The sequence below is a fragment of the Hevea brasiliensis genome, chromosome 4 (genome assembly GCF_030052815.1).
Source record: "Hevea brasiliensis isolate MT/VB/25A 57/8 chromosome 4, ASM3005281v1, whole genome shotgun sequence".
Taxonomy (NCBI): Eukaryota; Viridiplantae; Streptophyta; class Magnoliopsida; order Malpighiales; family Euphorbiaceae; genus Hevea; species Hevea brasiliensis.
Genome location: NC_079496.1, coordinates 10,284,492 through 10,309,844, shown reverse-complemented (window position 1 = coordinate 10,309,844; position 25,353 = coordinate 10,284,492). Strand labels below are relative to the sequence as shown.

At 29.9% G+C, this 25,353-nt stretch overlaps 3 protein-coding genes across 3 annotated transcripts; 2 read left to right on the top strand and 1 right to left on the bottom strand.

Moving 5' to 3' along the window:
- Positions 1–2,161: 2,161 nt before the first annotated feature.
- LOC110645037 (protein RALF-like 24) lies at positions 2,162–3,102 on the top strand. The gene is made up of 2 exons (XM_021798037.2): positions 2,162–2,281; positions 2,372–3,102. Exon 2 carries the CDS (start codon positions 2,497–2,499, stop codon positions 2,944–2,946), a length of 450 nt encoding a protein of 149 aa, XP_021653729.2. The 5' UTR covers positions 2,162–2,281; positions 2,372–2,496; the 3' UTR covers positions 2,947–3,102.
- A 10,002-nt stretch (positions 3,103–13,104) lies between these two features.
- LOC110645038 (adenosylhomocysteinase) lies at positions 13,105–16,084 on the bottom strand. Its single transcript, XM_021798038.2, has 2 exons — positions 15,017–16,084; positions 13,105–14,179 (listed from the first exon to the last, which is right to left on the bottom strand). Exons 1-2 carry the CDS (start codon positions 15,725–15,727, stop codon positions 13,433–13,435), a joined length of 1,458 nt encoding a protein of 485 aa, XP_021653730.2. The 5' UTR covers positions 15,728–16,084; the 3' UTR covers positions 13,105–13,432.
- A 5,115-nt stretch (positions 16,085–21,199) lies between these two features.
- Positions 21,200–24,216, top strand: LOC110645039 (serine hydroxymethyltransferase 4). Its single transcript, XM_021798039.2, has 4 exons — positions 21,200–21,925; positions 22,732–23,122; positions 23,215–23,316; positions 23,680–24,216. The coding sequence occupies exons 1-4, from the start codon at positions 21,248–21,250 to the stop codon at positions 23,922–23,924; spliced, it is 1,416 nt and encodes a 471-aa protein (XP_021653731.2). The 5' UTR covers positions 21,200–21,247; the 3' UTR covers positions 23,925–24,216.
- The last annotated feature ends 1,137 nt before the right edge of the window (positions 24,217–25,353 follow it).

Sequence of the window (25,353 nt, the reverse complement as noted above, 5' to 3'; positions counted from 1 at the left end):
TATCAGTAGATGAAGTTTGGTAATTTATTAGGTATACTACGGGACCATGTCATATTTTACAAAGGGGTAAGGTATGATAATATTATATTAAAATTTAAATATTTATTATCTTATTATATATAATTTTAATTAATTATATATAAACATCAATATAAATATTTATTTTTTTAATAAAAAAGTAGGTTTATTTCATAAGCGAATCGAAATTGAATACATGCTAAAAAAAGAAGGGGTTTGCGAATCCAATTAATAACATCAATAGAAGCCCTAAAATAATAAGTTGATTCTTCTCTTTATTTTAATAAAATCGAAATTAAAAACTTAATCGACTTAATTTGATTACCATAAAAGAATAATTCTATAACATAAAGCCATAAATAAAAAGTTAAAAATGACTTTTTTTTAAAAATTATTTATGATAGATGTCTATACCAATTTTATATGCATTATTATTATTAATTTATAATTCTATTAAAAATAAACATGTATTCCACATTCGGATTACATATTCATAAATTAAATGTTGTACCATAAAAATAAAATAATGGGTAGATTAATAATACTATATATTTACGAAAGGGTAAATTTCACTCATGGGACAAGAACTTTAGGATCGGTAACACTGTGATACATGAACTCTAAAATTTCACTTAAAACCTCATAGACTACTAATATCACTTTAAACTCATACAACCTACAACAACTGGTTAGGTTAAAGGATAATATGTCCAGGTAAGATTAAAAATCATATTTTCTTCTTTTCTCTTTCCTCTAATGTGTAATATTCTACTGTCTCATTTTCTCATCTTTATTTATCTTTAAAACTTTGCTCATCTCATTTCTCTCTCTTCCTGGTAGAAGGTGAAATTATGTTTTCTTTTGCTCTCTTTTCTTCTTCACGTTTGTAGGTGAAGAATATTCTTTTGCTTTCCTTTTTTTTTTTTTTCTTTTGTTGATGATGTCTCGGTTTAATTGGAGAATATTATCACCCAATGGCATTTCCTTTTATCAATGTGATAACATCATAGAACAATGCAAACACTGGAAGAAGCTTTTCCAAGTCAAATATCACAATTTAAATATACATTGTCAAAGCAATCAGTCTGTGACTAACATTGATTGTGGATCATTTTTGCTTCCACAGCTGCAAATTTGACGGTGGTTCCTTAAATGTTCTCCTTTGAATCAATTAATAATAAAAATTAACGTACCCAAAATGGTTGCTCTGTAATGGACTAAATAATGTTGAATCAACCATACCCATTGAAAAAAAGTTACAACAAATGAGCGAACAATAAGGAAAGTCTTAAACAGTAAACTTGATAGTGATTTGTGAGGTAACTGCAAATTCATGAGAAAAACAGTAATCAAACTCACAATCCTTCAAGGGAGAACTAACAAATCGACGAGAGAACTAACGAATCGATGGAACAACAAGAAAGAGAAAAAAAAAAGATGAGAAAAATAGCATTCAAGCTAACAGTGACAAAAGAGTGTTATAGGTTTCAGGTAAAATCTTTAGTCGACAATGAAGAATGAGTCATAGAAAGAAAAAATCAAGGGATTTCAAGTAATATGTGCTATGAACAATGAGTCTGATGATGTAAGAAATTGAATAGATACAACCTGTTGCATCCAAGAGAAAGAAAACGTGAGATGAGATAGTAAGAGAGTAGAGTAATATTTATTGGTAGAGAGAGAAAAAGTAAAAGATGATTTTTAATTTTACTTAAACATGCTACATCATCATTTTACTTTTATAAGATTTTATTGTAATTTATAAGATTTTAAGTGAAATTTTAAAATTTATTTATTGTGATGTTATTAATATTAAAATTCATATATCATGGATGAAATTTACCCATTTATAAAAATAATAGTGTTGTGGAAGAGTTATCATAGATTGGGAGCTGGTCCCCGTGGTGTGGCTGTCATTTATCATTCACAGATAGTACCAGCAGGTCACACTCTGTCTCACACTCCTTCCTCATTTATTTGCCCATCTGTATTTTAAGCAAATTATTAAAAACACTAAGATGAAATCGTGAATTTCATTTTTTTTAATCTTTAAGTTTAATTTTTTTAAAATATTTGGTATATTTTTAAAAAAAATTAAGTTTTGGTTACTTAAATATTGCCATGTGTTCAAAACAAGTAGTGAAGGAAAATGTGAAATCATGCATTGATTTGGTGATTCTCCATGCCCATTGCTCAATATAAGTGCTTTTTTTTTTCCTTAACAACTGGCTCTGGTGATGATCCTTCCAGTTAGTGTTAAGAGGTGCAGGACTGTTTGGTCCTTTTCGAGATTTAAACTCATATGTTGTTTCCTTGTTTCAATCCTAATCCCAAAGAAATTTTCTTTCTACAGGAGTGGAGAGAAGTTGCCTCTTTAATGATCATTGATTTCAGTGTGTTGCACCCAAGAAAATAAAGTAACATAATTAACGAGACAAAGTTCACACTTGGGCACTGTTTGCACATCTTGTCCCATCTATGACCTTCCCAACCCAACCACCAAAAATCTCACTCCCACGAGTCCACAAGAACTCAAAAACAGAAGACAAGAACCAATCAAGCCACTCCAAGAAAATGTCCAAACCCACACTCTACCTTCTAGGACTCCTTTTCCTTCACACCCATTTCACGATTTGCAGTGGGGTTTCAATTCCAGGCCTTAATTCACTGGAAAACAGTGAGATTGATGCCATGGTGAGGAGGGGTTGCACCAGGAAAATTGGAGACTGCCTTGAAGAACCAGAGATGGAGTCAGAGATCAGCAGGAGAGTTCTTGTGATGCAAAAGAAGTACATAAGCTATGAGACACTGAAGAGGGACATGGTTCCATGTTCAAAACCTGGTGCATCTTACTATGATTGTCATGCTGGAGAGGCTAATCCTTATAGCAGAGGTTGTGAGGTTATTACAAGGTGTAGAGTGCATTAACAATTTGAGTACAAACTAGTTAAAATTGACATCATCTTTGTGCTTTTACATTTCTGGATTTGGTGTCTTAATTGGGGCTTTCTTGGTCGTATTTGTATATTTAAGACTCTTATTTTGATTTCCCATATGCATCAATATAAGCTTAATTTTTGGAAAGATCTGGGTCATTCTTTTCAGATTATTTTAAATAAATGCCTTCCAAAAATTTCAGCTTTCTTTTATGGAAGATTTAAGGTTTCTGATCTTTCTTGTTTGTGGTAGACATAGTTGATGCTGTTTTCTTTTAGGGTATCCTACTTTTATCAATAAAATAAAAATTTCTATTGTAGAAGTGGTTATGAACATAACCCCTCTCTTTTTCTGGGCAGACCATCAAAGCAAAAGCAAATTTTTGTTGACAAATTCCTCTCCCTATTAGATAGATTTTGGGAAATTAAAGAATGTATTTACACTGGAGAGGAAAAGATTGCATAAATGAACCAAAGAGGGAGATTCACTGTAGCTTTCAAGAATAATTATGCCATTCAAAGAGGTGACCTCATCCTATTTCATTAACAGATTTTCCATCAAGAATCTGCACTGATGTCTTGCCCTAACCTCCTTGATAATCTAGGAACAGACTAAAATCTTTATGAAGCTTGAAGATGCCTCAACACTTGGTTATTGTTTAACATCTGGTGCAGAATTCTTGTTGTTATCAGTCAATTATTTCCTTTTCACTGAATCAAGCCATTTTCCCATATGTAGTGTGGCTGATTATTACTGATCATCTCCTTTTCTGGCCTCTTTTTTCTTTTTATGAAATAAATTATTTGATGTTCCTGTACTGGTTTCTTCTCAGCAGTGACCGTACAAGATCTCATTAAGATTCATCTGTGATTGTGTGTTATATGTATAATTCATTAGTGCTTGGGGATAATTATATTTAAAAAAAAAAAAAAAAAAAAAGCCAGTTGGGCTTTATCTAGTCTTATCTGATTACACAACAAAATGAGGCTTAACCAACTAAGAGCAATTTTTCACCATTTGAAACTGTTAGTCCTGTGATGGTGACTATACATATGCTGATATTTTCTTTACTTATTCTGTTATAGAATGGCTTTGATGCTTCTGATTTGATTTCATTAAGATAATCCTTTCTGTTTGACTAATTGTTATGCAATTGCAACTTGCAAGTGGTGGTCTATCTGCCATTGGCGCTATAAATTTGTATGGAAGATTCTACGCAACATGTCCTATGTAATCAAGAGGGAAGAAACAGAGATATCACTGAGTTTTAATGGTTGCTGCTTTCATATTTTCACATCCTAACTTCTAATGCACTATTTTAGCTTTTCCAATGATACTTATTATACAACTTCAAGACAACAATCTTGCACTCTATACAATCTTTCTGGGTCTAAAATGTGTTTCCCTGGGCACATGCCTAATTAGTACAGATAACGTGGTTCTAATCCATGTAAGCAAATACCGGTTACTCATGTTCATCTCAGAAGACAGCATGACTCACTGTTAATACATTATACAGAGCCCTATCTGATCCCTCAAGCTTTGAATCATCTGTCAGATGTGCTCCTTCCTCTTCTTCTTTGCCTAACTATCCATGTCACCCAGAGTAAATATTTGCTGTGATCTTGAAGTTTTCGATTGAGAACGTAGCTTAATTTCCTCTCAGAGATAGTTTTATGGTCGAGTTGTATGGAATGCTTTCTAATTATCCTTTGTTAAACTCATAGTTATTTTATCATGTTGGGAATCACCTTCCTCCTTGGCACCACATTCTGCAACAAAACCATAAAACTCTAATCTGCATTTAGCTCAACTAAAAGCATGAATCCATAGAAAAACAAACGCTATTCAGGTATATCCTCAATGGGTTATGATCTGCTTTGAAGTTTCCCAAGTCCATTTTGCTTTTCAGTTTCTTCATTTAACCATGTATGCTGGCCTGAATCCTAGATAGTTTCTGGTGATTCTACGTTAAGCCACAGACACGAAATGTGGACAAGAAACAAGGCTTTGGACTTGGAGTCATCGTAGTTTCCACAAAATCATACCCGTGAGGCTGCGGTGAGCATTTTCAATCAAATCATATTAACTGAAAAATCATTAAATCATAAAAATGAAATTACACAGTAATAAAAGACATAATTTAATCTAATGGAATCGAACTTTAAATTTTAAGTTTTATTTAGTTCATTTTTGTTTACTTATTTTAGATTTTTTTTTTAAAATTTTTATTTGTAAATTTTATAATTTAAATCAACTGTAAAACTCATAAAATCCATAAAACATTCCATAAAATTCATAGTAACATCCCATAAACTCTTAAATGTTTTCATAAATCACTCACTTATTTAAAGTAATCTAATGAATAAACATACATCATTCCAATTTCATAAACAACCAAAAATTAAGGATTAATTTCATTTATAGTCCATCAACTTAGTTAGCTATATCAATATTATCCTTCAAATTCAATTTACATTATAAAAATCTCTAAACTTTAATTTAAATATTATTAAAATTCCTATAACCGACTATTACAGATTTCTAAGTTAATTTAAAATTAAATTTCACTTATCATTCATTAACTTCGATAAATATATCACAAACATCCTTAACTTTAATTTATCACACAAAATTTTTAAACTTTAATTTAATATATAAATAATTTTAATACAAAATATACTAAATAATAATTAAGATTGGATTTATAATTTTGCTAATTTAAGAAATAAAAACAAAAACTACATACAATGTCAACCTATATTAAAAAATAAAACTATTCATACTTAATTAGAATTTAAATATTTTTAAAATAAAGTAAAATAATTATATATTAATTTTTTCTTACATTGAAATAACCAAAGGAATTAAGCATTAACCTAAAATCAAATTAAAAAATAATATTTTTATATGATAAATTAAATAATTAATTATAAATATTTATAAAAATATTAGACTATTTCTAAAACTATGGTTTTATTTTAAATAAATCAAAAATAAATAAAAATTTAAAATTTTAAACCGATTTTAAGTTGAAAAACGACTATAATAATCTACTTAAATTGAGAGACTATAATTGAAATTTAGCCGTAAATTAACTTGTAAACTTATAATAGTAGGTTATAGTGATTTTAGTCATATTAAAATTAAAATTTAAAAATTTTTATAATATAAATTAAAATTGAAGAGCAATATAAATATAACCATTTAAATAGGAAAATTGTGAGTAAAATTAACTAAAAATTAATCTAAGAACAATTTTTATAAACGAGAAAATGCACTTTGTGAGTGCTTTTCTCCCTAGATTTTTTTTCGAAAAACTCTCTTTTTTTTTAAGGTTAAGTCCTCTTTTTAGTACCGCTTCACCTTTGGCCCCTCACCCTCCCAGACAATGGAAGGTTGCCCTTCCTCAATCTCGGTGATTGGGTCCCTTTCCTACAATTGGGTCAGGGTGTAGATATTCTATCAAATATGTTGCAGCTGGTGGCACATGGAGGCGGTAATTGTTATTATATATTTAAATATTATAATTATATATATATATATATATATATATATATATATATTATTAAAATTATATTTTTAACTTATAATTTATTTTTTAATAAATAAATAATAATAATAAATTAAATTAAAAAAAGAGCTTCCACGAAAAATTTGCCCCTCTTGTTAGTATTGTTCGGTTTCAGTTCAATTTGAGATTTGTCTATAAATCAAAGGCGAATCTGAATTTTGAAATTTTAGTTTCCATTCAGTACAGTTTTTAATTTTTTTATTCAAGTTTGACTCAATATAATTTCAATTTGATTCTCGATTTTTAAAATAATTTTATATAATTATTTTCTTAAAAATTCATACTTAATTAATATTTAAATTTTAAATTAAATTATTAATGCATAATATATTATAAAATATATATCTTTTAACTATATCTATATTATATAATCTTTAATTATAAGGCGTATATATGATTTATGATTAAATATATTATATAATATAATAATATATTATATAATATATATTTTAATTATTTATTAATCATATAATATTTAACACTAAAATATAAATATAATTAAAAATTAATATATATATATATATATATATATATATATTAATATAAGATAATAATATATTTATAATTAAGAATAATAAAATAATTTAATATATTTATAATTAAAATTATTAAAAAATATAAAAAAATATAATATTAAAATATACTTAATTCATAATTATATATATATACATATACATAAATATATAATTATATTAAAAATATATAATAAATCTTAAAAAATAATAAAATATATATATATATATATAAATTTAATTCTTGATCGATTTTAATTTTATTTTTAATAAAAAAAATTAAATCAAAATATTTGTCCCTCTTATTAGTAGTGTTCAATTATAGTTCAATTTGAGATTTATCTAGGAATCAAAATCAAATTTAAAATTTAAAATTTTAGTATGATTCTGGTTGGATTATTTATTATTTCAGTTTTAATTAGGTACAGTTCTTAAATTTTTTGTTCTAGTTCGACTCGATATGATTTCAATTCGATTTTTAATTTTTAAAATAATTTTATATAATTATTTCCTTAAAAATTCATATTTGAATTAGTATTTAAATTTTAAATTGAATTATTAATACCTAATATACCATAAAATATATATATATATTCTAGTTATACCTACATTATATAATTTTTAATTATAAAATACATATATGACTTATGATTAAATATATTATATAATATTTTATATAATATATATTTTAATTATTTATTAATCATATAATATTTAATTATAAGATATAAATATAATTAAGAATTAATATATATATATATTAATATAAGATAATAATATATTTATAATTAAAAATAATAAAATAATTTCATATATTTATAATTAAAATTATTAAAAAATATAAAAAAATAAAATATAGTATAAAAATATATTTAATTCATAATTATATATAAACATAAATATATAATTATATTAAAAATATATAAAATTTAAAAAATAATAAAATATATATATATATAAATTTAATTCTTAATCGATTTTAATTCTGTTTTTAACAGAGAAAACAAAACTAAATCAAAATATGAAAATAAATTCAATTCCTCGGTACAGTACTCCAGCTCGATTTGGGTTCGATTCCCGAAGAACCGTGCACAGTCCTACCGCCTGCTACTTGATAGGGAAGTGTCCACTCTGACCACCCCCTGTGAGGTGAAGACGGAGGAGTGATCTCCACCCTTAACTGTCCAATAGCCATTCTTAGGTAGAGGGGTTTTACGGGACTGTTTGATCGGTTTCCTTATTGCGTTTTGCTCTGTTTTTCCTTGCTGTTTGTTTTATGCAGACGGATTCGGATCCCTCCAAGGTTGGTTTATCTATAGCGCCTGCTGATAATTACCAGGTCCCTTAATGGCTAAAGGAGAGAGAGAGAGATTGCCGCATAAGTTCTAACTGCCTCCTTTGGGTCTCCGTTGCTCCTCCATGGCCTTAATCTTCAGAGTTTTTTTCGGTTCATAGTTTGAAAGTTGTTTCTATCTTTCGGGACCTCCTTAGCCAAGCTCATTCTTACTTGGCTTCGGCCTTCGATTTTCATGGTTTTGCCCTTGCTTGGGTTGGCCTTCGGTTTTGCTTGGTGGTGAAGCACTCCGGTGGCTGACCTGTTGAAGTGGGTAGCGCAAACTCCTCCAGTTGCAGAACTCCCTGGTGGTTGGTTGTTGTTGCCCTAGCTAGAGCTAAGTTTGTATGGGCTCGGGCTGACTCTATGGCTAAGTATGGACTATTAGATTGGGACCCTTTTTGTTTATGGGCATGAGTTGAATTGCTTCTTTGCTTTCAAACCTTGGGCCCTGTGTTTCAATATCCAAATAATGAATCAATTGTCACCTTTAGGTGAAAGAAAAATAGCAAGCATCCTTAAGGTAAATTATTTGATACAGTAAAAGCAAAAATAAAAAATAAAACTCAATTCACAGCAAGAGGGTAACTGAAACAAACAAACAAACAGCCAGCTTCCTACAAATCACGAAGGTTTTCCAATCCTTAAAGAATTTCTCGCTATCAGTAAAAAATGAATCTGATCAAAAATAAGGATTTTCTTGTGACACAAAATCAAACTAAATTAATAAAGAAATTGTTGAGGAAATAAAATCTAGAAAAAAACAAAAGAATTTTTATAACAAAAAATAAAGAAAAATTAAATAAATAAATCTAACAAACAGATAAATGAGAAGACCAAGAATTGAGAAATAATCGTATGTGGATGACCATGATTCTCTACGGAGGAGTGAGGGTGACAGAGAGAAGAGAGGATAGAGAAACGAGAGAATTACAAGATCAGTGGTGAAGATTTTACAACTCGGAAGACCGAGGGTGAATTGATGAAGCTGCAATTGGATCTTAATGAGATCGAGTGCGACTCGTAAGGGAAGAAAGGATGATCCAATTCCCACACTTGGGAGCTATGAAATGTTGAAAACAAGTTTCGTGATTCGAAACGTGTTTGGTTAAATTATACCACAAATTCTGGAATTCATTTAAATTTTACTATCTAGTATGGTATTCATATAATTTATATTTAAGTATAATTTTAGAATTAAAATTCATTTGTCTTTCTTTTTCAAATTAACCTCAGAAATAAAATTAAAAAATTATAATATAATTTTTTAAGAAATAATTAATTTTTTTCCTAAACTTTCCTAAAAAATAAAGTTAAAAAATAAAAAATTTCTTTCCTCAAGGAAAAATTGTGTAAGAAAGAATTTAAGGATGACATTAAAGTAATATTACCCAAATCTGGGTGTATATATTCAGGCAATTATTAATTGTCATTTTAATTAAAATCACGATTGATGTAACATCTTTAATTTTTAAATAATTATATATATATATATATATATATATATATATATATTTTATTCTAACCATGGTATCGTGGACTTTACGTATATATTTTCATTTCGTGAAAATTCGATCGTCGTCCGGATCTGTAATTTCGAGCCGAGCAAATAAACTGTTGGAACTATTTCAAAACTGGATCAAGATTATAGGCTACCCCACTGTTTTCAGAAGTTTGGGACTCGTTTCAATTATCAGATTTTGCATAGGTAAACTCGAACTCTACATTACTCAATTTTTGCCTTGTACTTGATTAAAATAAAATTTATAAAATATTCGTGGATGATAAAAAAATTACGATTCCTATTGCAATAGCCTTATAATATTATTAAAGACCGCGGTGCAGGTTTATAGAATTTTTAAAGTTAGTTTGGATAGTTTTTGAAAAATATTAGTTTTGAAATCTTATAATTGAGTTGTCTGATATTGTGATTATTGCTTGGTTTGGAGGGCCTAGGAGGGTTTGAGTTTAGAAGTGTTATTTGAACCATTTTGTAGGTTGGGTAGGTCATAGGTAAAGGGGAGACTCTGCCAGATTTTCAGCACAACTTAGGGTGTCTTTGGTCTTTTTTAAACTTGTATTGAGTCAAATATATTAAATAATTGCAATAAAATTGTCAGGTGAGCCGGGATAGCCTTCCTTCTTCGTCCAGCTGCCGCAGTAACATCTGTTCAAGTTTGTGAGTAAAATATTAATTTTAATTGTAATTTCGATATTATTATATGTTCAAGCATGCCCATGCATTATTTATAAATATGTATCTATGTAGCTAAATACTAAGCACGTTTTATATTGCATTCATAATTGTTGAAGTGCCATGGATGTTATTTGTGGTAATTTGGAGCAGTGTGTGTGTAGCGTGCGTGTGGTATGGTATTGGATATGGACAGGAAGGGTAGACACGGCTTGAGAGACACTCGCTGGGATCCAGTCCTTCAGGGTAGACACGGCTTGAGAGACACTCGCTGGGACCCCACATTTGGTTTATTAAGCGAAAGTCTGGCTTGAGAGACACTCGCTGGCAGATGTTGGATTAAGAGGACTGTATATGGGATCAGTTCCCATATATGTATTGCTTGACAATATTGAGTGTGTGAGTGCTCCAAATTGCTTTCTTGCTGTTATGATATGAAAATTATGATGATGTTGCATGTCACTCCACATGGTGCATTAGCTTTAAATAGTTATAGAGATTATGATTAAAATTGGTATTTTACTCTCTGAGTTGAATATTCAATCTTATTCATCTATTTTTTCAGGCTACAGGAGGATTATTTGTTGTGGCTAACCTACTCTTATTCTTCACAGGTCCATTAATAGTATTTAATGTATTTTGTACAATTGAGTTAAATTTTAGATTCTACATTTGTTAAAAGCACTTATTTTTATTTTGGGCATATATTATAAAAGTTATGTTGGATCTGTAAAATTATTAACTGTATGCATGATGGGATTGGATGAGAGAGCTGAGCTCCTATTTGAGTTATGACATTTTGATTATGTGAAGGATAGGCTGAGCTCCCCAATTTATTATATATTGTGTTTACAGGTTGAGGAGTCAAAAACTCTCTGTTGAATGGTCTATTTTATGGTCGGATTCTATCCGGTTGAATTCTTGAAATTGGGCCTAAATGTGCCTTAGAGTTGAGTTGAGGAATAGTTAGATTTACTACGGACTTCGGAGGCTTTAAGCTGGCCCAGATCCTAGTGCCGGTTCGGTCTATAGATTGGATCGTGACAATTGATCCTATATAATAATATATTTATATAATTTTTTATTGGTTTGGTGTTTATACACCTTATCGTAAGTAAGAAATTTCCATGATATGGTACTTGGTTATTTTTTCTTGAAGATTTGTACTATCTTTACTGCTTTTAATTTTTTTAATTAATTAAAGAAATTTTTTTTGTCTAAACTTTATTTATTATGAATTTAAAACACAACATATATAATAAAATTTACCTATTAAATACATAAATTTCATGAATATATATCTTGAATTTACTGTGAAATAAGAATTTCCCTAATTAAAGATACTTATTGGGTGTAGCAAATTCTCTAGATCACAATAGTGATCAAAGTTTCAAAGGGAAAATTTTCAGGATGTGTGTGTATAAAAAATAATGATTTGAGAGGAAATTTTTTGACAATAGCATTTTAGTCGAGAAAATGTTTTTATATAAATTTTATAAAAATTATTTCCAATTTTATTAAATTTAATAGAAATTAATTTTAACTATAATTAATTCCTAAATTTGAATTCTAATTTTTATTTTAAATCAAACACAAAATATAAAATTCAATTAGATTTCTGTTAAACTAAGCCTCCTCCGGACTTCGATATGATTAAACAAACGTTATATAAGGCAGACAATCAACCATTGCTTCGCCAACTCTCACTCTCAGTGGGCTGTTGGAGTTTTGATGAAACAGTGTTTTCAGAATTATTAACTTCGTTTGTTTGGCGTAAAGAAAATAAGAGCAACTGTTATCGTTTGTACATCTCATATCCTTTATCGGTACTTCCACTTGTCTGTTGTCAACAATCCTACTCCCTGGTGTTTTGGTGGCTCAAATTGGACTCCGCCCACTGGGAAATTACTATTTTGGTGTTTGATTCTGATGAAGTAAAATATCTATCATACAACCCAAAGCTTCTGTTAATATATCCGGTTCAGCAGATCTCACCATCATTACAAGATTCAACAATGTGTCTTCACCCAACTCCAAACCCACCCACCCACCTATGTTGAACTTCAAAATATAATATGCAAACTTTTATTTATTTTCCACCATTGCACAACAAAACCTAATTTCCAAGAGAGAGACCAATCCACCCAAACTCAGCATACCAAATCTCATGAAATACCATCCTCGTAATGAGTACATAAACACATTGCAGGGTGATTATGTTTGAACCAAGTTTGCCAACTCTAATTTCACAACACCAAGATCTATACTAGAAACTGTAGAAAACAATAGGATTCTAATGACTCAAGACTATTACAATAACAATTTTCCAGACAGAATTAAAAGATACTCAGAAAATCCAAAATGAAGCCTTTAGACTATTCTGACACAAACTTCACAGTATGTAACCCTTGATAGATCCTCAAAAAGAAAATTACAACTTATCTACATGAACTCAACCACTTCAAATCTAAGCTCAAATTTTAGAATCAACCTCTATAGGTTCAAGATCATGCTATAGATTTATCTCAATTAGGAGTGATTTTAATAATTATTTTTTTATCCTTCATTTTTTTTTTGGAATAAAATGACAACAACCAGTTGCAGCATAACTCAAATGGTAGCAGTTACAATACATCGCACACAACCCCACATCCAAAACCTTATTCAATCCCATGTGGTCTTCTTCAATAGAGACCAATCCATATCTTGCCTCCCAACTTTTCCCCTCCAAAACACAAATCCTAAAAATAAAATAAAAATACAAATAAAATCCTAACATTCTATCACAAATCATCTTCAAATTGTAAAACAAACAGTCAAGCCGTCCCAATATGCAGTTTTTCTCAAGAACTCTTTGCCCTGACTTAGTACCTGTAGTGAGGTGGCTTGTAAGGACCCTCAACGGGCAAGCTGATGTATTTAGCCTGCTCCTTGGTTAGTTTAGTGAGCTTAGCCCCAAGCTTTCCAAGGTGAAGTGCAGCAACCTTCTCATCAAGGTGCTTCGGTAAAACATAGACCTTCTTCTCATATTTCCCTGTTCCCTTCTCCCTCCACAACTCGAGCTGTGCAATTACCTGGTTGGTGAAAGAGCACGACATCACAAAGCTGGGGTGACCAGTCGCACAACCCAAATTCATGAGACGCCCCTCAGCCAACACAATGACGCCTGAGTTAGTTTCGGGGAACACCCACCTATCAGTCTGGGGCTTGATGGTGATGCGCTTCACACCAGGGTAGTTTTCAAGTCCATGCATATCAATTTCATTATCAAAGTGACCAATGTTGCAAACAATGGCATTGTTCTTCATCTTCCTCATGTGATCAACCATGATGATGTCCTTGTTACCAGTGGTGGTGACAAAGATGTCAGCCTCAGAGACAACATCCTCAAGAGTCAAGACTTGGAGGCCTTCCATAAGAGCCTGAAGGGCACAAATAGGATCAATCTCTGTCACAATCACACGAGCTCCACCCTGCTTCAAGGCAGCAGCACAGCCCTTGCCAACATCACCATAACCACAGACAACAGCAACCTTGCCAGCAATCATGACATCAGTGGCTCTCATCAAACCATCAGGGAGAGAGTGGCGGCATCCATACAAGTTATCAAACTGCAACAAAAGCAAAAGTATCAGTGAGTGTTCGACCAAAATTAGACAATGGAATCACACAGGATCAGAAATACATTTTTCCATATAGCATTTAATGGACTACTAATTACTGACCATAAAGTCGCTCATCAATGATCATCTAGGATGATGAAAGAATCAGGCACTAAACACCATTAAGCAGAACTTAATAATCAAAATCATTAACGTCAATAATTAGTTAGTTCCTATAAAACCATATTAAAAAAAAAAAAAAAGGAAAAGTAATGTTAATGATAAATGTGTTTTACATTATTTAATAGCAATAGTTGAGTAAAACAAAGTTGGATTCAACAACTCAATTACTCCAATTGGAATCGAACAAGTTCAAGATAATCAAACAAAATAAGTAACATTCAAAAACACAGAAAAACTGAAGTTTATCAGTACAGATCTGAGTAAAACCTAGTCTAAATCATAAACCAATAATAAAACCATTTTTCAAACAATTGAATTCAATAACCAGATTAGTGAGCTACAAAACTAAGAAGACAAAAGCAGGTCTGAGGATAAATCAGACCACACAATAAGCATTTCCAAGCATTAGCAGTTTATTATCCATTTTTTAGCAAGCAACATGAGTAGTTCATGCAAATCAACATAATTTAACCCAAACGTCAGAAGTAATAGTTGAGGAAAACAACCAGATGAAATAACGGGCAAACTGAAACATAAAGCAAACAACTTTAGCAAACGGCAGCAGATCTAAATCAAGGAGATCCAGATCCAAGCCAGATCTATAACAAAAAAAAAAAAAATATATATATATATATATATATATATATTAAGCAAATACAATACCTTGCTCTTGGTGACAGAGTCATTAACGTTAATAGCAGAGAATAGCAAAGTTCCATTAGCTTGCATCTGGTACAACCTCTTAACACCAGTGGTAGTCTCCTCAGAAACACCCACCAATCTTTCCTTCATCTTGTGATACCTCTTGGGATCTGTCTTCAATCCATCTCTAATAATCGTCAAAACAATTTGAAACTCGGTATTATCGGTGGTAGACGGATCAGGAAGCTGTCCAGTCTTCTCATAAATCTCCTCAGCTTTAACACCCTCATGGATCAAAAGGGTAGCATCACCACCATCATCCACGATCAGATCAGGGCCCCCACCTGGACCCCAGTCAAGAGCACGCTCAGTACACCACCAGTACTCCTGAAGAGTCTCACCCTTCCAGGCGAAGACGGAAGCGGAGTCACGGGCGATGGCGGCGGCAGCGTGGTCCTGAGTGCTGAAGATATTACATGAGCACCAGCGGACCTCGGCGCCCAAAGCGGTGAGGGTCTCGATGAGGACGGCAGTTTGAATGGTCATGTGTAGGGAACCGGTGATCTTAGCGCCCTTGAAAGGCTGAGCAGGGCCGAATTCGGCTCTGCAGGCCATAAGACCAGGCATTTCAACCTCAGCCAATTCGATCTCGAGGCGACCGAAGTCTGCCTGAGACATGTCCTTGACCTTGTACTCACGGCCGCTAGTGGTCTTCTCCACCAACAAAGCCATTGTTAAGGTTGGATCTGAGAATTTTGTCTACGAAAGAGAAGATAGACACACACACACTCTCTCTCTCTTCCTCTGAATCTTATGAGTATCGAGAGAGGGGTTTGAGCGAAGGGATATGGCGAGACTGAGAGTGTATAAATAGGTTAGACACGCAAGATCAACAGTGCTGATATAAAGTCTGAGAGTTGGTGGAAGTGGTAAATTTAGACAATCGTTATCGTAGGAGACGGAAAGTCAAGCGGGACCCATGTGGCTGCAGAGATATGGCCGATGATCAGACCAGTTCTCTGGGTTTGATTGAAACGTGTAGAGCATACGATTGGAGATGATTTAATGGTGGTGGATTGTGGAATGTAATCGGCAATAGTTTGTTCACTTGGGCTAACTGCTAACCTTTCCTGTTTATATCTTAAATAATAAAATATTAAATAATAAAATAATTTGATTTATTTCCCTTTTTTCCAAAATATATGTACATATTAAAACTCTACTCTTTTTCACGTAAGTTAAAAAAAAATATTATAATTAAAATAATAAATTTTACTTAGGCTAATATTTTTTATAAAAAAAAATAATATAATTACAGACAGATTTAAAAGAAAAAGTAAATTTAGTTTTATTGGATGAAAGGAAAAGTAATAAAAAAAATTTAAAATAAAATTCTTTTTACTGGCTCAAATCAACTGCATGTTCGCGCTTACTTTAATCAGGACCGTACGTCCATGTCTTCAATAACCAAGATCCTTTAAGACCCTGGTATGTTGCTAGTCCAATTGCGACAATGATGCGAGTCTGTATATTGTTCTGCTCCTCAGCCTACGCCTCATTCAAGGAAGTGATGGCTAAAATATTTACTCTTAATTTTAAGTGTATTAATTAAAATTTTATAAATTAATAATTAAAAATTGAAATTTAGAAGTGAAATTTATCCATTTATTGGTGGTAATGGTAAGCTTTAGGTATATGTCTATCGATCTTACATTACACCTATCAATGCGATGCGGGACCCATCGAAAGGTAGGCCCCAAAGCTTTTAACAGATGTGGGAAAATATAATAAAAAATAAAAAATATCTACGACTACGTGATCGTGCAGGGTAGTCGAACCCACGCCCAGCATAAGGCAGCAGCAGGGGAATATTACTATGTCATGTGCACTGGGAAACCGTCGAAAAAGTTTATTTTTTTATTACATAAGTTAATCTCTAAACATTATTTAAAAAAAAAAAAACAAAAATTCGTGTAACACTTTGAATTTTTAAAATACACCATAGCATGTCTCAAATTTTATAAATATTATATAATATATTTTAATTTATAAAAAAATAAAATTAAAATATTTTTTAAATTTTAATCAATAAATTATTATGTCAGTGTGATTAGAGTACATACTTAGCTAAGGATATCTTAATTTCATTTTATAAGAGTTGAGGTCTGTCATATAATATTTTAAAAATTCATAGTATCATGAGATTTTTTTTTATAAATTTAAGATGTAAAATAATTATTGAATCTATATAAATTTATTCTGAATTTTATCAAATAAATTTTATGACACTTTAAATTTTTAAAACGTTTTATAATCACTTTAATTTTTGTAAAATTTTCATAACACATTCATCTCCTATAGTGGAAGTAAGATATCCTTAGGATTCTAATTAACAAATTGTCATATCAGTATGATTGAAATTTATATAAATTTTAAAGATATATAATTTCACTTTATACTAGTTAAAATATATTAAATATATAATATTTTAAAAATTCAGAGCATCGCATAATTTTTTTTAATAAAGTTCTGATGTAAAATAATATATTCATCTTTTTTCTTTTAATTAAAAATCTGTCAAAAAGTTGGAAATTGATTGATTGTTTTAGTGATTTATTTGAATGATATGATTTGAAATTGTAAAAATATATGATAAAAATAAAGAAAAATTAATATTATGTAAAAATATCAAAAAAACATTTTTTACGAATATGTTTTTTATTATATGATTATAATGTTAAATTAATTATATTATTTATATAATACAATGTGCTTCATTTGTTTTACATAAAATAATTTTTAAAAAAATATTTTTCATATCATCTAACGTTTTGATAATTCAGAAAAGTAAATTAATAAAAATATTTTCATGGTCAAATAAAGATTAAGCTAGTAAAAAATAAATTATTTTCTATTTTTTTATATTTTAATAATATTATTAAAATATAAAAACATATATATATATATATATATATATATATATATAATATAAATACATAATATTAGATTAAGTAAAAATATAATTAAATAATGAAAAATATTTTAATAAAAAATAATTTTTTTCAAGTTAATTTTTTTTAAACAAATAGAGTTTAATTGTTTTCATAATTTAATAAAATTATTAAAATTTAAAAATATAAAATGACTTAATTTTTTTTATTAATAAAATATTTTCCATTAATAATTTTCTTAGCGTTTCAAAAACTAAAAAAATATGAAAAAATATTCTTCATGAAACCAAAAAAGCCTAATTACTTAATTCCCCATTTCAAAAATATATTATTTAATTTTTTTATTTTTCATCTAATTTAAATAAAATTTTATAATCATAAAATAGATCATCATTATAAAACTTAAATAATTCAAAATTTAAAAATTTATACGAACTATATTTTGCATTTTTCAAATTATAGTGAGTGAATAAAATTAAAATTAATTCCTACTAAATAATTATTTTTTAAAAATAATTAAAATTTAATATCTGTACTGTACAAGTTTTTTCCTACATTTTTAATTTACTTACTATTTTCAATTTAAACGCATTATTAAATTTGCATTTTTCTATTTTTTTCAATAATATAATTATATTAAGATATTAAGAACAACCCAATGTTTTATTTGATGTTATTTTTTATTTATAATAACACTTAATCATTGATCTTGCTCTTATTTATTTTTAATTACAGTGGACTTCAAATGGAAGAAGACTGAATTTGGTGTAGTCCAATTGAAGTGGGGTTGTTGATACAATTATTTTTGGCTTTTTTTTTTTTTTGTGGGATTCTGTCCATTTTTATTTATTTGTTTTTAAATATTCTCTTCATGTATTGAATATTCAGACCTACCTATTGTGTGCTGAAAGATGCCAATATATTTTATTATTTAAAAAGGTCGGATACCTGCACAAATCAAACCGGTTGTCATCCCTAGTCAAATTTTATTATTTTTAAAATTCTTTATTTAAAAAGGAAGGCGTTTTTTAGGTGAAATTTGAATAAATTATTACTATTTTATAGACATGGGTTTCTCCTCAATAATTAATTATATAAACAATATTATCATGAGTGAGCACTAATAAACAATATTATTATATATTGTGTTTACTTACCATTAACAAGTGATTTTTAGGATAAATAATAAATTGATAATTAAATAATAATTTTAAAATGTTTTAAAATTATATTAAAAAATTATTACTCCAGCTGGTGGCAAATTTTGAAAAGGATGGCTATATAAAGTTGGATAATTAAACTCTATGGTTTGGTGGGTAAGCAGTAACCTAAATTTGACAAATTCACATAAAATATTTTCTAAAAGACCAAAACTCCTTCTCTTAGTTGGGGGTTGGTAAGGATCATCTACAATCATACCTAACCTTAGAATGACTTTAGGCCTTATTTGGTTTGATTAATTTAATAAAAAATTTTAAATTAAAAAAAATTATGAAAATTTATCTTATTTGACTGATAATTTCTTGAAAAATTAAGGAAGTAATTTTTTTTTATTATTCTATAAAGTAATTTACTTATTTCATGAGAGTAAGTTATTTCTTAAAAAATTATTTCTCAAGAAGTAGAGAATCTGAACTAAATAAGGCTATACTCCGAATGAACCCAAAATTTCTATTGATTTGTATTTGTAAATCAAGAAATAAATGGATTAATACTTTTATTTTTTTGGTTCTAAGATAGTTATTATATCATTGAAACAATTTCTACATATTAAATTAAAATTTGTAAGTAATTACTCATTTGCTAAATATAGTTGTGATTATTATTTTTAAAATATTTTTTTAATAAAGTTAAAACAAAATTAATAAAAAAAAGTTATCATTTTTATTCACCGACTTAATACATTAATAATAATTAAGTAGATAAATATGGAATTTACGTATTAGAGTTTGATTTTATTTTTTATTTTATATAAAATATACCTAATATTTTTTTCAATTAAAATAGAAAACAGTTCACCAATGGACTAATTATTAGGTGCACCCGGTGCACTAAAAAATAGTGCTCCCTCTCTCACAGAAAATGGGTCCTTCCTATTATATAGAAAGTGGATCCCATATGATTTGAGAGAAGGTGTATGTACACCGGATGCACCTAATAATTTCTCCAACCAATGCCATCCATATTCATGCTATTGCTTGAGTCTTGTTTGGTTGGAATAGGTGAATAAAAGAATTTTAAGTTTTCAAAAAATACAAGGGGCGCGATCGAAATTCGTATAAAAATAAATTTATTAATTGTTAAATTAATTTTTTATATTTAAATTTATGTACTTTATATATATATATTAATTATATATATATATATTTTAATATAAATATTTAATTTAATAATTATTAAATTTATTTTTATATAAATTTAAATTTATATTAAATACATTCTCAAAAAATTAACTTATTGATTATGAATAAGTGTTTATTTTTAAAAAAATGAAGGATATTAGTTTTTCTTTTTAAAAAATAAGTTATTTATTTTGAGTTAAATAATTTACTTTTATAAAAATAATTCATTGAACCAAACAAGCCCTTAAAAAGGTCAAGTGGAGGAAGGAAAGTGTCAGAATCAGGGGAGTTGGTGCCTATCCAAATGACCAAATTGTCCTTCAACAACCCACACTCGCTTACCAACTTCAAAAGTGTCAAGTGCTCTTCCTTCTTCAATATTTGTTTAAGGAAATTTTTTTTTTATGTAAAATTTTGTTTATTTTATTTATATTATTAAATTATTTTTTTAAAAAGTAAGTATTTTTATAAGAAAAATAACTTATTCACTAATTAAATGTAATATAATTTATTTGTTTAAAAAAGTTAATTTATAAATATTAATTAATTATATATATATCTGTATTATTGTTATATTTTTAAATTAATTATATATATTTTTTAATATAAATATTTAATTTAATAATTAAATTTATTATTATATAAATTTAAACTTATATTAAATATATTCCATAAAAAAATCTCTACATTTTAAAAATCATTTAATTATCACAACTTTAATAATTTTAACTAAATAATTAAAACGGAGAGAAAAGGTTCGATTCCCTTCTCTTCACACTTGATACAATTATAATAAAATTACCAACCTACCCATCAAAATATTAAAATAAAATAATAATTAAAGAAGGCCATAAACGTAATTGTATTATCTTAACCATCCGTCATCCATTATAAACATCAGATGATCCTCCATTTCTTACATCTTTCCATCGCTAAACATTTCCTCTCTCTCGATAGATATGGATCCGGTAGACGTTTGGGGCAATACTCCCCTGCACACGGTGGACCCAGAAATCCACGACTTGATCGAGAAGGAGAAGCGTCGCCAATGCACCGGAATCGAGCTCATAGCATCCGAGAACTTTACTTCTTTCGCTGTCATTGAGGCACTTGGCAGTGCCCTCACTAATAAGTACTCCGAGGGAATGCCCGGCAACCGTTACTACGGTGGCAATGAATACATCGATGAGATCGAGAACCTCTGCCGGTCCCGCGCTCTCCAGGCTTTCCACCTCGACCCCACCAAATGGGGAGTTAATGTCCAGCCTTACTCCGGTTCTCCGGCTAATTTCGCCGCCTATACTGCGGTTCTCCAGCCCCACGACAGGATTATGGGCTTGGACCTTCCTTCTGGTGGTCATTTGACTCATGGGTACTACACATCTGGTGGGAAGAAGATATCCGCTACCTCGATTTACTTCGAGAGCTTGCCTTATAAGGTTAACTCTCAAACTGGGTACATTGATTATGATAAGTTGGAGGAGAAGGCAATGGATTTTAGGCCCAGGTTGATTATCTGTGGTGGCAGTGCTTACCCGAGGGACTGGGATTACGCTAGGTTCAGGTCTGTTGCGGACAAGTGTGGTGCGCTCTTGCTTTGCGATATGGCTCACATTAGCGGTCTCGTTGCTGCTCAGGTACATATATTGTTCTTGTTGGATCTCTGTTCTTAACTTGCGTGTGCTTGATTGGTTTTATTGGATCTGATTTGTGTTTGGCTTTTGGTTGTTTAGTGGGTGCTAAACTGCGGGAGATTGGATCTTGCTTTTGTGTATTATAGCTTCATTTCCAAATTATAGATCTGGGTTCTAAACTTCTATTAGATTGTTGTCTATGGGTGATTTCTTTTTTATTTTATCTTTGTTAGATAGAATAAAGGTCTGGGCTCTGAAAGATTTACCCATTCCTTTACTCTCTTCTCCATTTTTAATGAAAATTGAAAGTTTTAAATTGTTGAGTTCATTGATTATGTCTTTTCTTGTTTGTTGTGTATTGTGCATTTTACTTGGGGAAGGACAATGTACATACCCATAAATTTTTATGTTGGATTCTTAGCATATTTTTTGTAATGTGGATCCCTCATTGCAAGACTCTAGCTAGGAGCTGTGGAACATGAAATGGATTGATTAAATGAAATATATTCTTGGTGAGTCGTACTTTCTATTTGCGTAACTAAGATATGTCATACATGCCATTGGAAGATCTGGTTATGATGGAAATGTATCTAGTTTATGAATTAGAAATAGACCTAAATTCCCTTGTTAATTGATTTTAGTTTAAAATGTGCTTCAGGATTACAGCTTCAAATCGATATCCTAATAAGTAAACTTGCATCACGTTATTTGTTGATAGATAATCATTTTGAGCGTGAAATCCGGTGTAGTATTGAAATATTTTGAAGATCTCAGCTTGTTTAAATTTATGCTATTCTTTCTGCCTTTAGGAAGCTGCCAACCCCTTTGAGTACTGTGATATTGTCACAACTACCACCCACAAAAGCTTGAGGGGTCCTAGGGCTGGTATGATCTTCTACCGGAAGGGGCCTAAACCAGCCAAGAAGGGCCAACCAGAGAATGCAGTTTATGATTTTGAAGACAAGATCAACTTCTCGGTTTTCCCTTCTCTTCAGGGTGGTCCCCACAATCACCAGATTGGTGCTCTGGCTGTTGCATTGAAACAAGCCATGACCCCTGGGTTCAAGGCTTATGCCAAACAAGTCAAAGCCAATGCTGTTGCTCTTGGAAACTACTTGATGAGAAAGGGATACAAGCTGGTCACTGCAGGAACTGAGAACCACCTTGTTCTCTGGGATCTTCGACCTCTTGGATTGACTGGTAAAAAATTTGAATTCATTTGGCTTGTGGAATTCATTGACTAAGCACATTTGTTTCATTATGCAATTGATTTTGTGATATTATTCTTGCAGGCAACAAGGTTGAAAAGCTGTGTGACCTTAGCAACATCACAGTAAACAAGAATGCTGTGTTTGGTGACAGCAGTGCCTTGGCTCCTGGAGGTGTAAGAATTGGTATGATATCTGCTACTCCAAGAAATTGATGTCATAATATCTATGGTTAAATCACGATGTTAAAGTTCTTAAGTCTAGGAATATGAGAGTGTAGTTATGTTTTGGACATCAAAAAGATGGTAGCATCTGATTCACTAGTTTCTTTGCCTGATTTTTCCCCCCAAGAAATCCAGCACCATAGTATTGAGTTATAAATTACTTTGAATTGATCCACTCTCTTAAGGAAACTTTGTAGTTAGTTGTGGAAAATGAGTGATGATTCTGAGAAGATGATAGTAAACCCCTCAGATCCTGTACAATTCTAAGTGAAAACCTCCATTTATCAGTGGGTGTGCATTATTAATTGGAGTTTTCTATTTGCAGGTACGCCAGCCATGACTTCAAGAGGTTTGGTTGAGAAAGACTTTGAGCAGATTGGAGAATTCCTCCACCGTGCTGTAACCATTACTTTGAGCATCCAAAAGGAACATGGAAAGCTCTTGAAGGACTTCAATAAGGGTCTCGTGAACAACAAGGAGATCGAGGCCCTGAAGGTTGATGTTGAGAAGTTTGCTTCCTCATTTGACATGCCTGGATTCCTGATGTCTGAAATGAAGTACAAGAATTAGGTCTAAATACTTTATACCATATAGCTTGTCAATCATTGAAAAATTACTTCAATGTCCCCTGGGAAGAGAAAATGGCATCTTCTATCTTTCTTTGTTTTTTCGGTCTTGTAGGTTAGATACGAAATTTTCATTCCATTTGAAGGTTTTATCGTTGGTCCCCATGTTTTTGTTATTGGGGTAGGATGTTTAATCCTCTCAATGACTTTCTGAATGTATTACTTGTTTCATATATTGTCCTTGATCATGTGCTTATTCCCCAATTAATAAAGCAATGAGTTGCTGATTTTTTTAACTTTTCCATTAATTGGTTAGTGAAACATATTCTTTTTGTATGTGCGATCTCAACTAAAGAGCTAAAAAGAAAAGGAATATGAGTTGAGATGGAGTGGTCATGGTTTTGGAACCGTCAGTGTAAGTTCAATTTGAGCTTGAACCAAACAGTTATAGAACAATTTGAAAGACAATTTTTGAAATGTTAGTTTTGGTTTGAATCTTGGTTTAAAAAGATTTGAAGGACGACTCAAGATGATTTAGAGAAAAATTTTATTAATTTAAAATTAAATTATATTTATAAAAATATTTTAATTTTTTTAAAAAATTTTTTAATTAAAATAAAAAAAATTAAAATAGAGGGTATTAGAAATTTTGAGCATATAAAATAATAAAAGTAATTGAAATAGTATTAAAAATTTTAGAGAGTATATAAAATAATAAAGTAGGCAAATTAAGAGAGTATTGAGAATTAAAAAGAATATATAAAATGATTATTTAAAAAATTTAAGAGAAATTGAGAATATTAAGAATTAAAAAAAATATAAAATAATTATGTAGATAATTTAAAATTTATATAAATAAATTAAGAAAAAAATGAGATTTATTCAGTTATTTTATATTTAAACTGTCAATTTAAATCAATTCGAAATTATCAGTTCAATCCAATTTGAGATTACCTATTCACAATTTCTTAAAAATATAAACATAATCCTAATCACAGAAGGCAATTTCAGTCCAATTCAAAATCAATTTCAATCCAATTTTAACCGAACTAATTTCAATTTAATTTTAATTCGTAACAGAACTGCGTACTACCCCGATGATTAGGTACGCAACTAGAATGCGAGGGAGGTGGGAGGGAAAGGGGAGACACGATGTGGGACTGGGCATATCTTGAAAAGATAAAGCCAAAATAAGGCGCCTTAGGCCTACGTTGATATTTTTACTATTATAATTATCGCTTGATCTTTTTATTTTATAATTAATAAATTTAATACTATGTTTAATTATTTGTTAGGACTGAAAAAAAATTATTTATTAATTATAAAAAGGAAATATAAAGGACGTTATAAGTTAAAAATAAAAAATAAAGAAAACTTTATTTTTTTTCAAAATAATTTGAAGCTCAAAAATATGTTAAGCTAAGAAATATTTT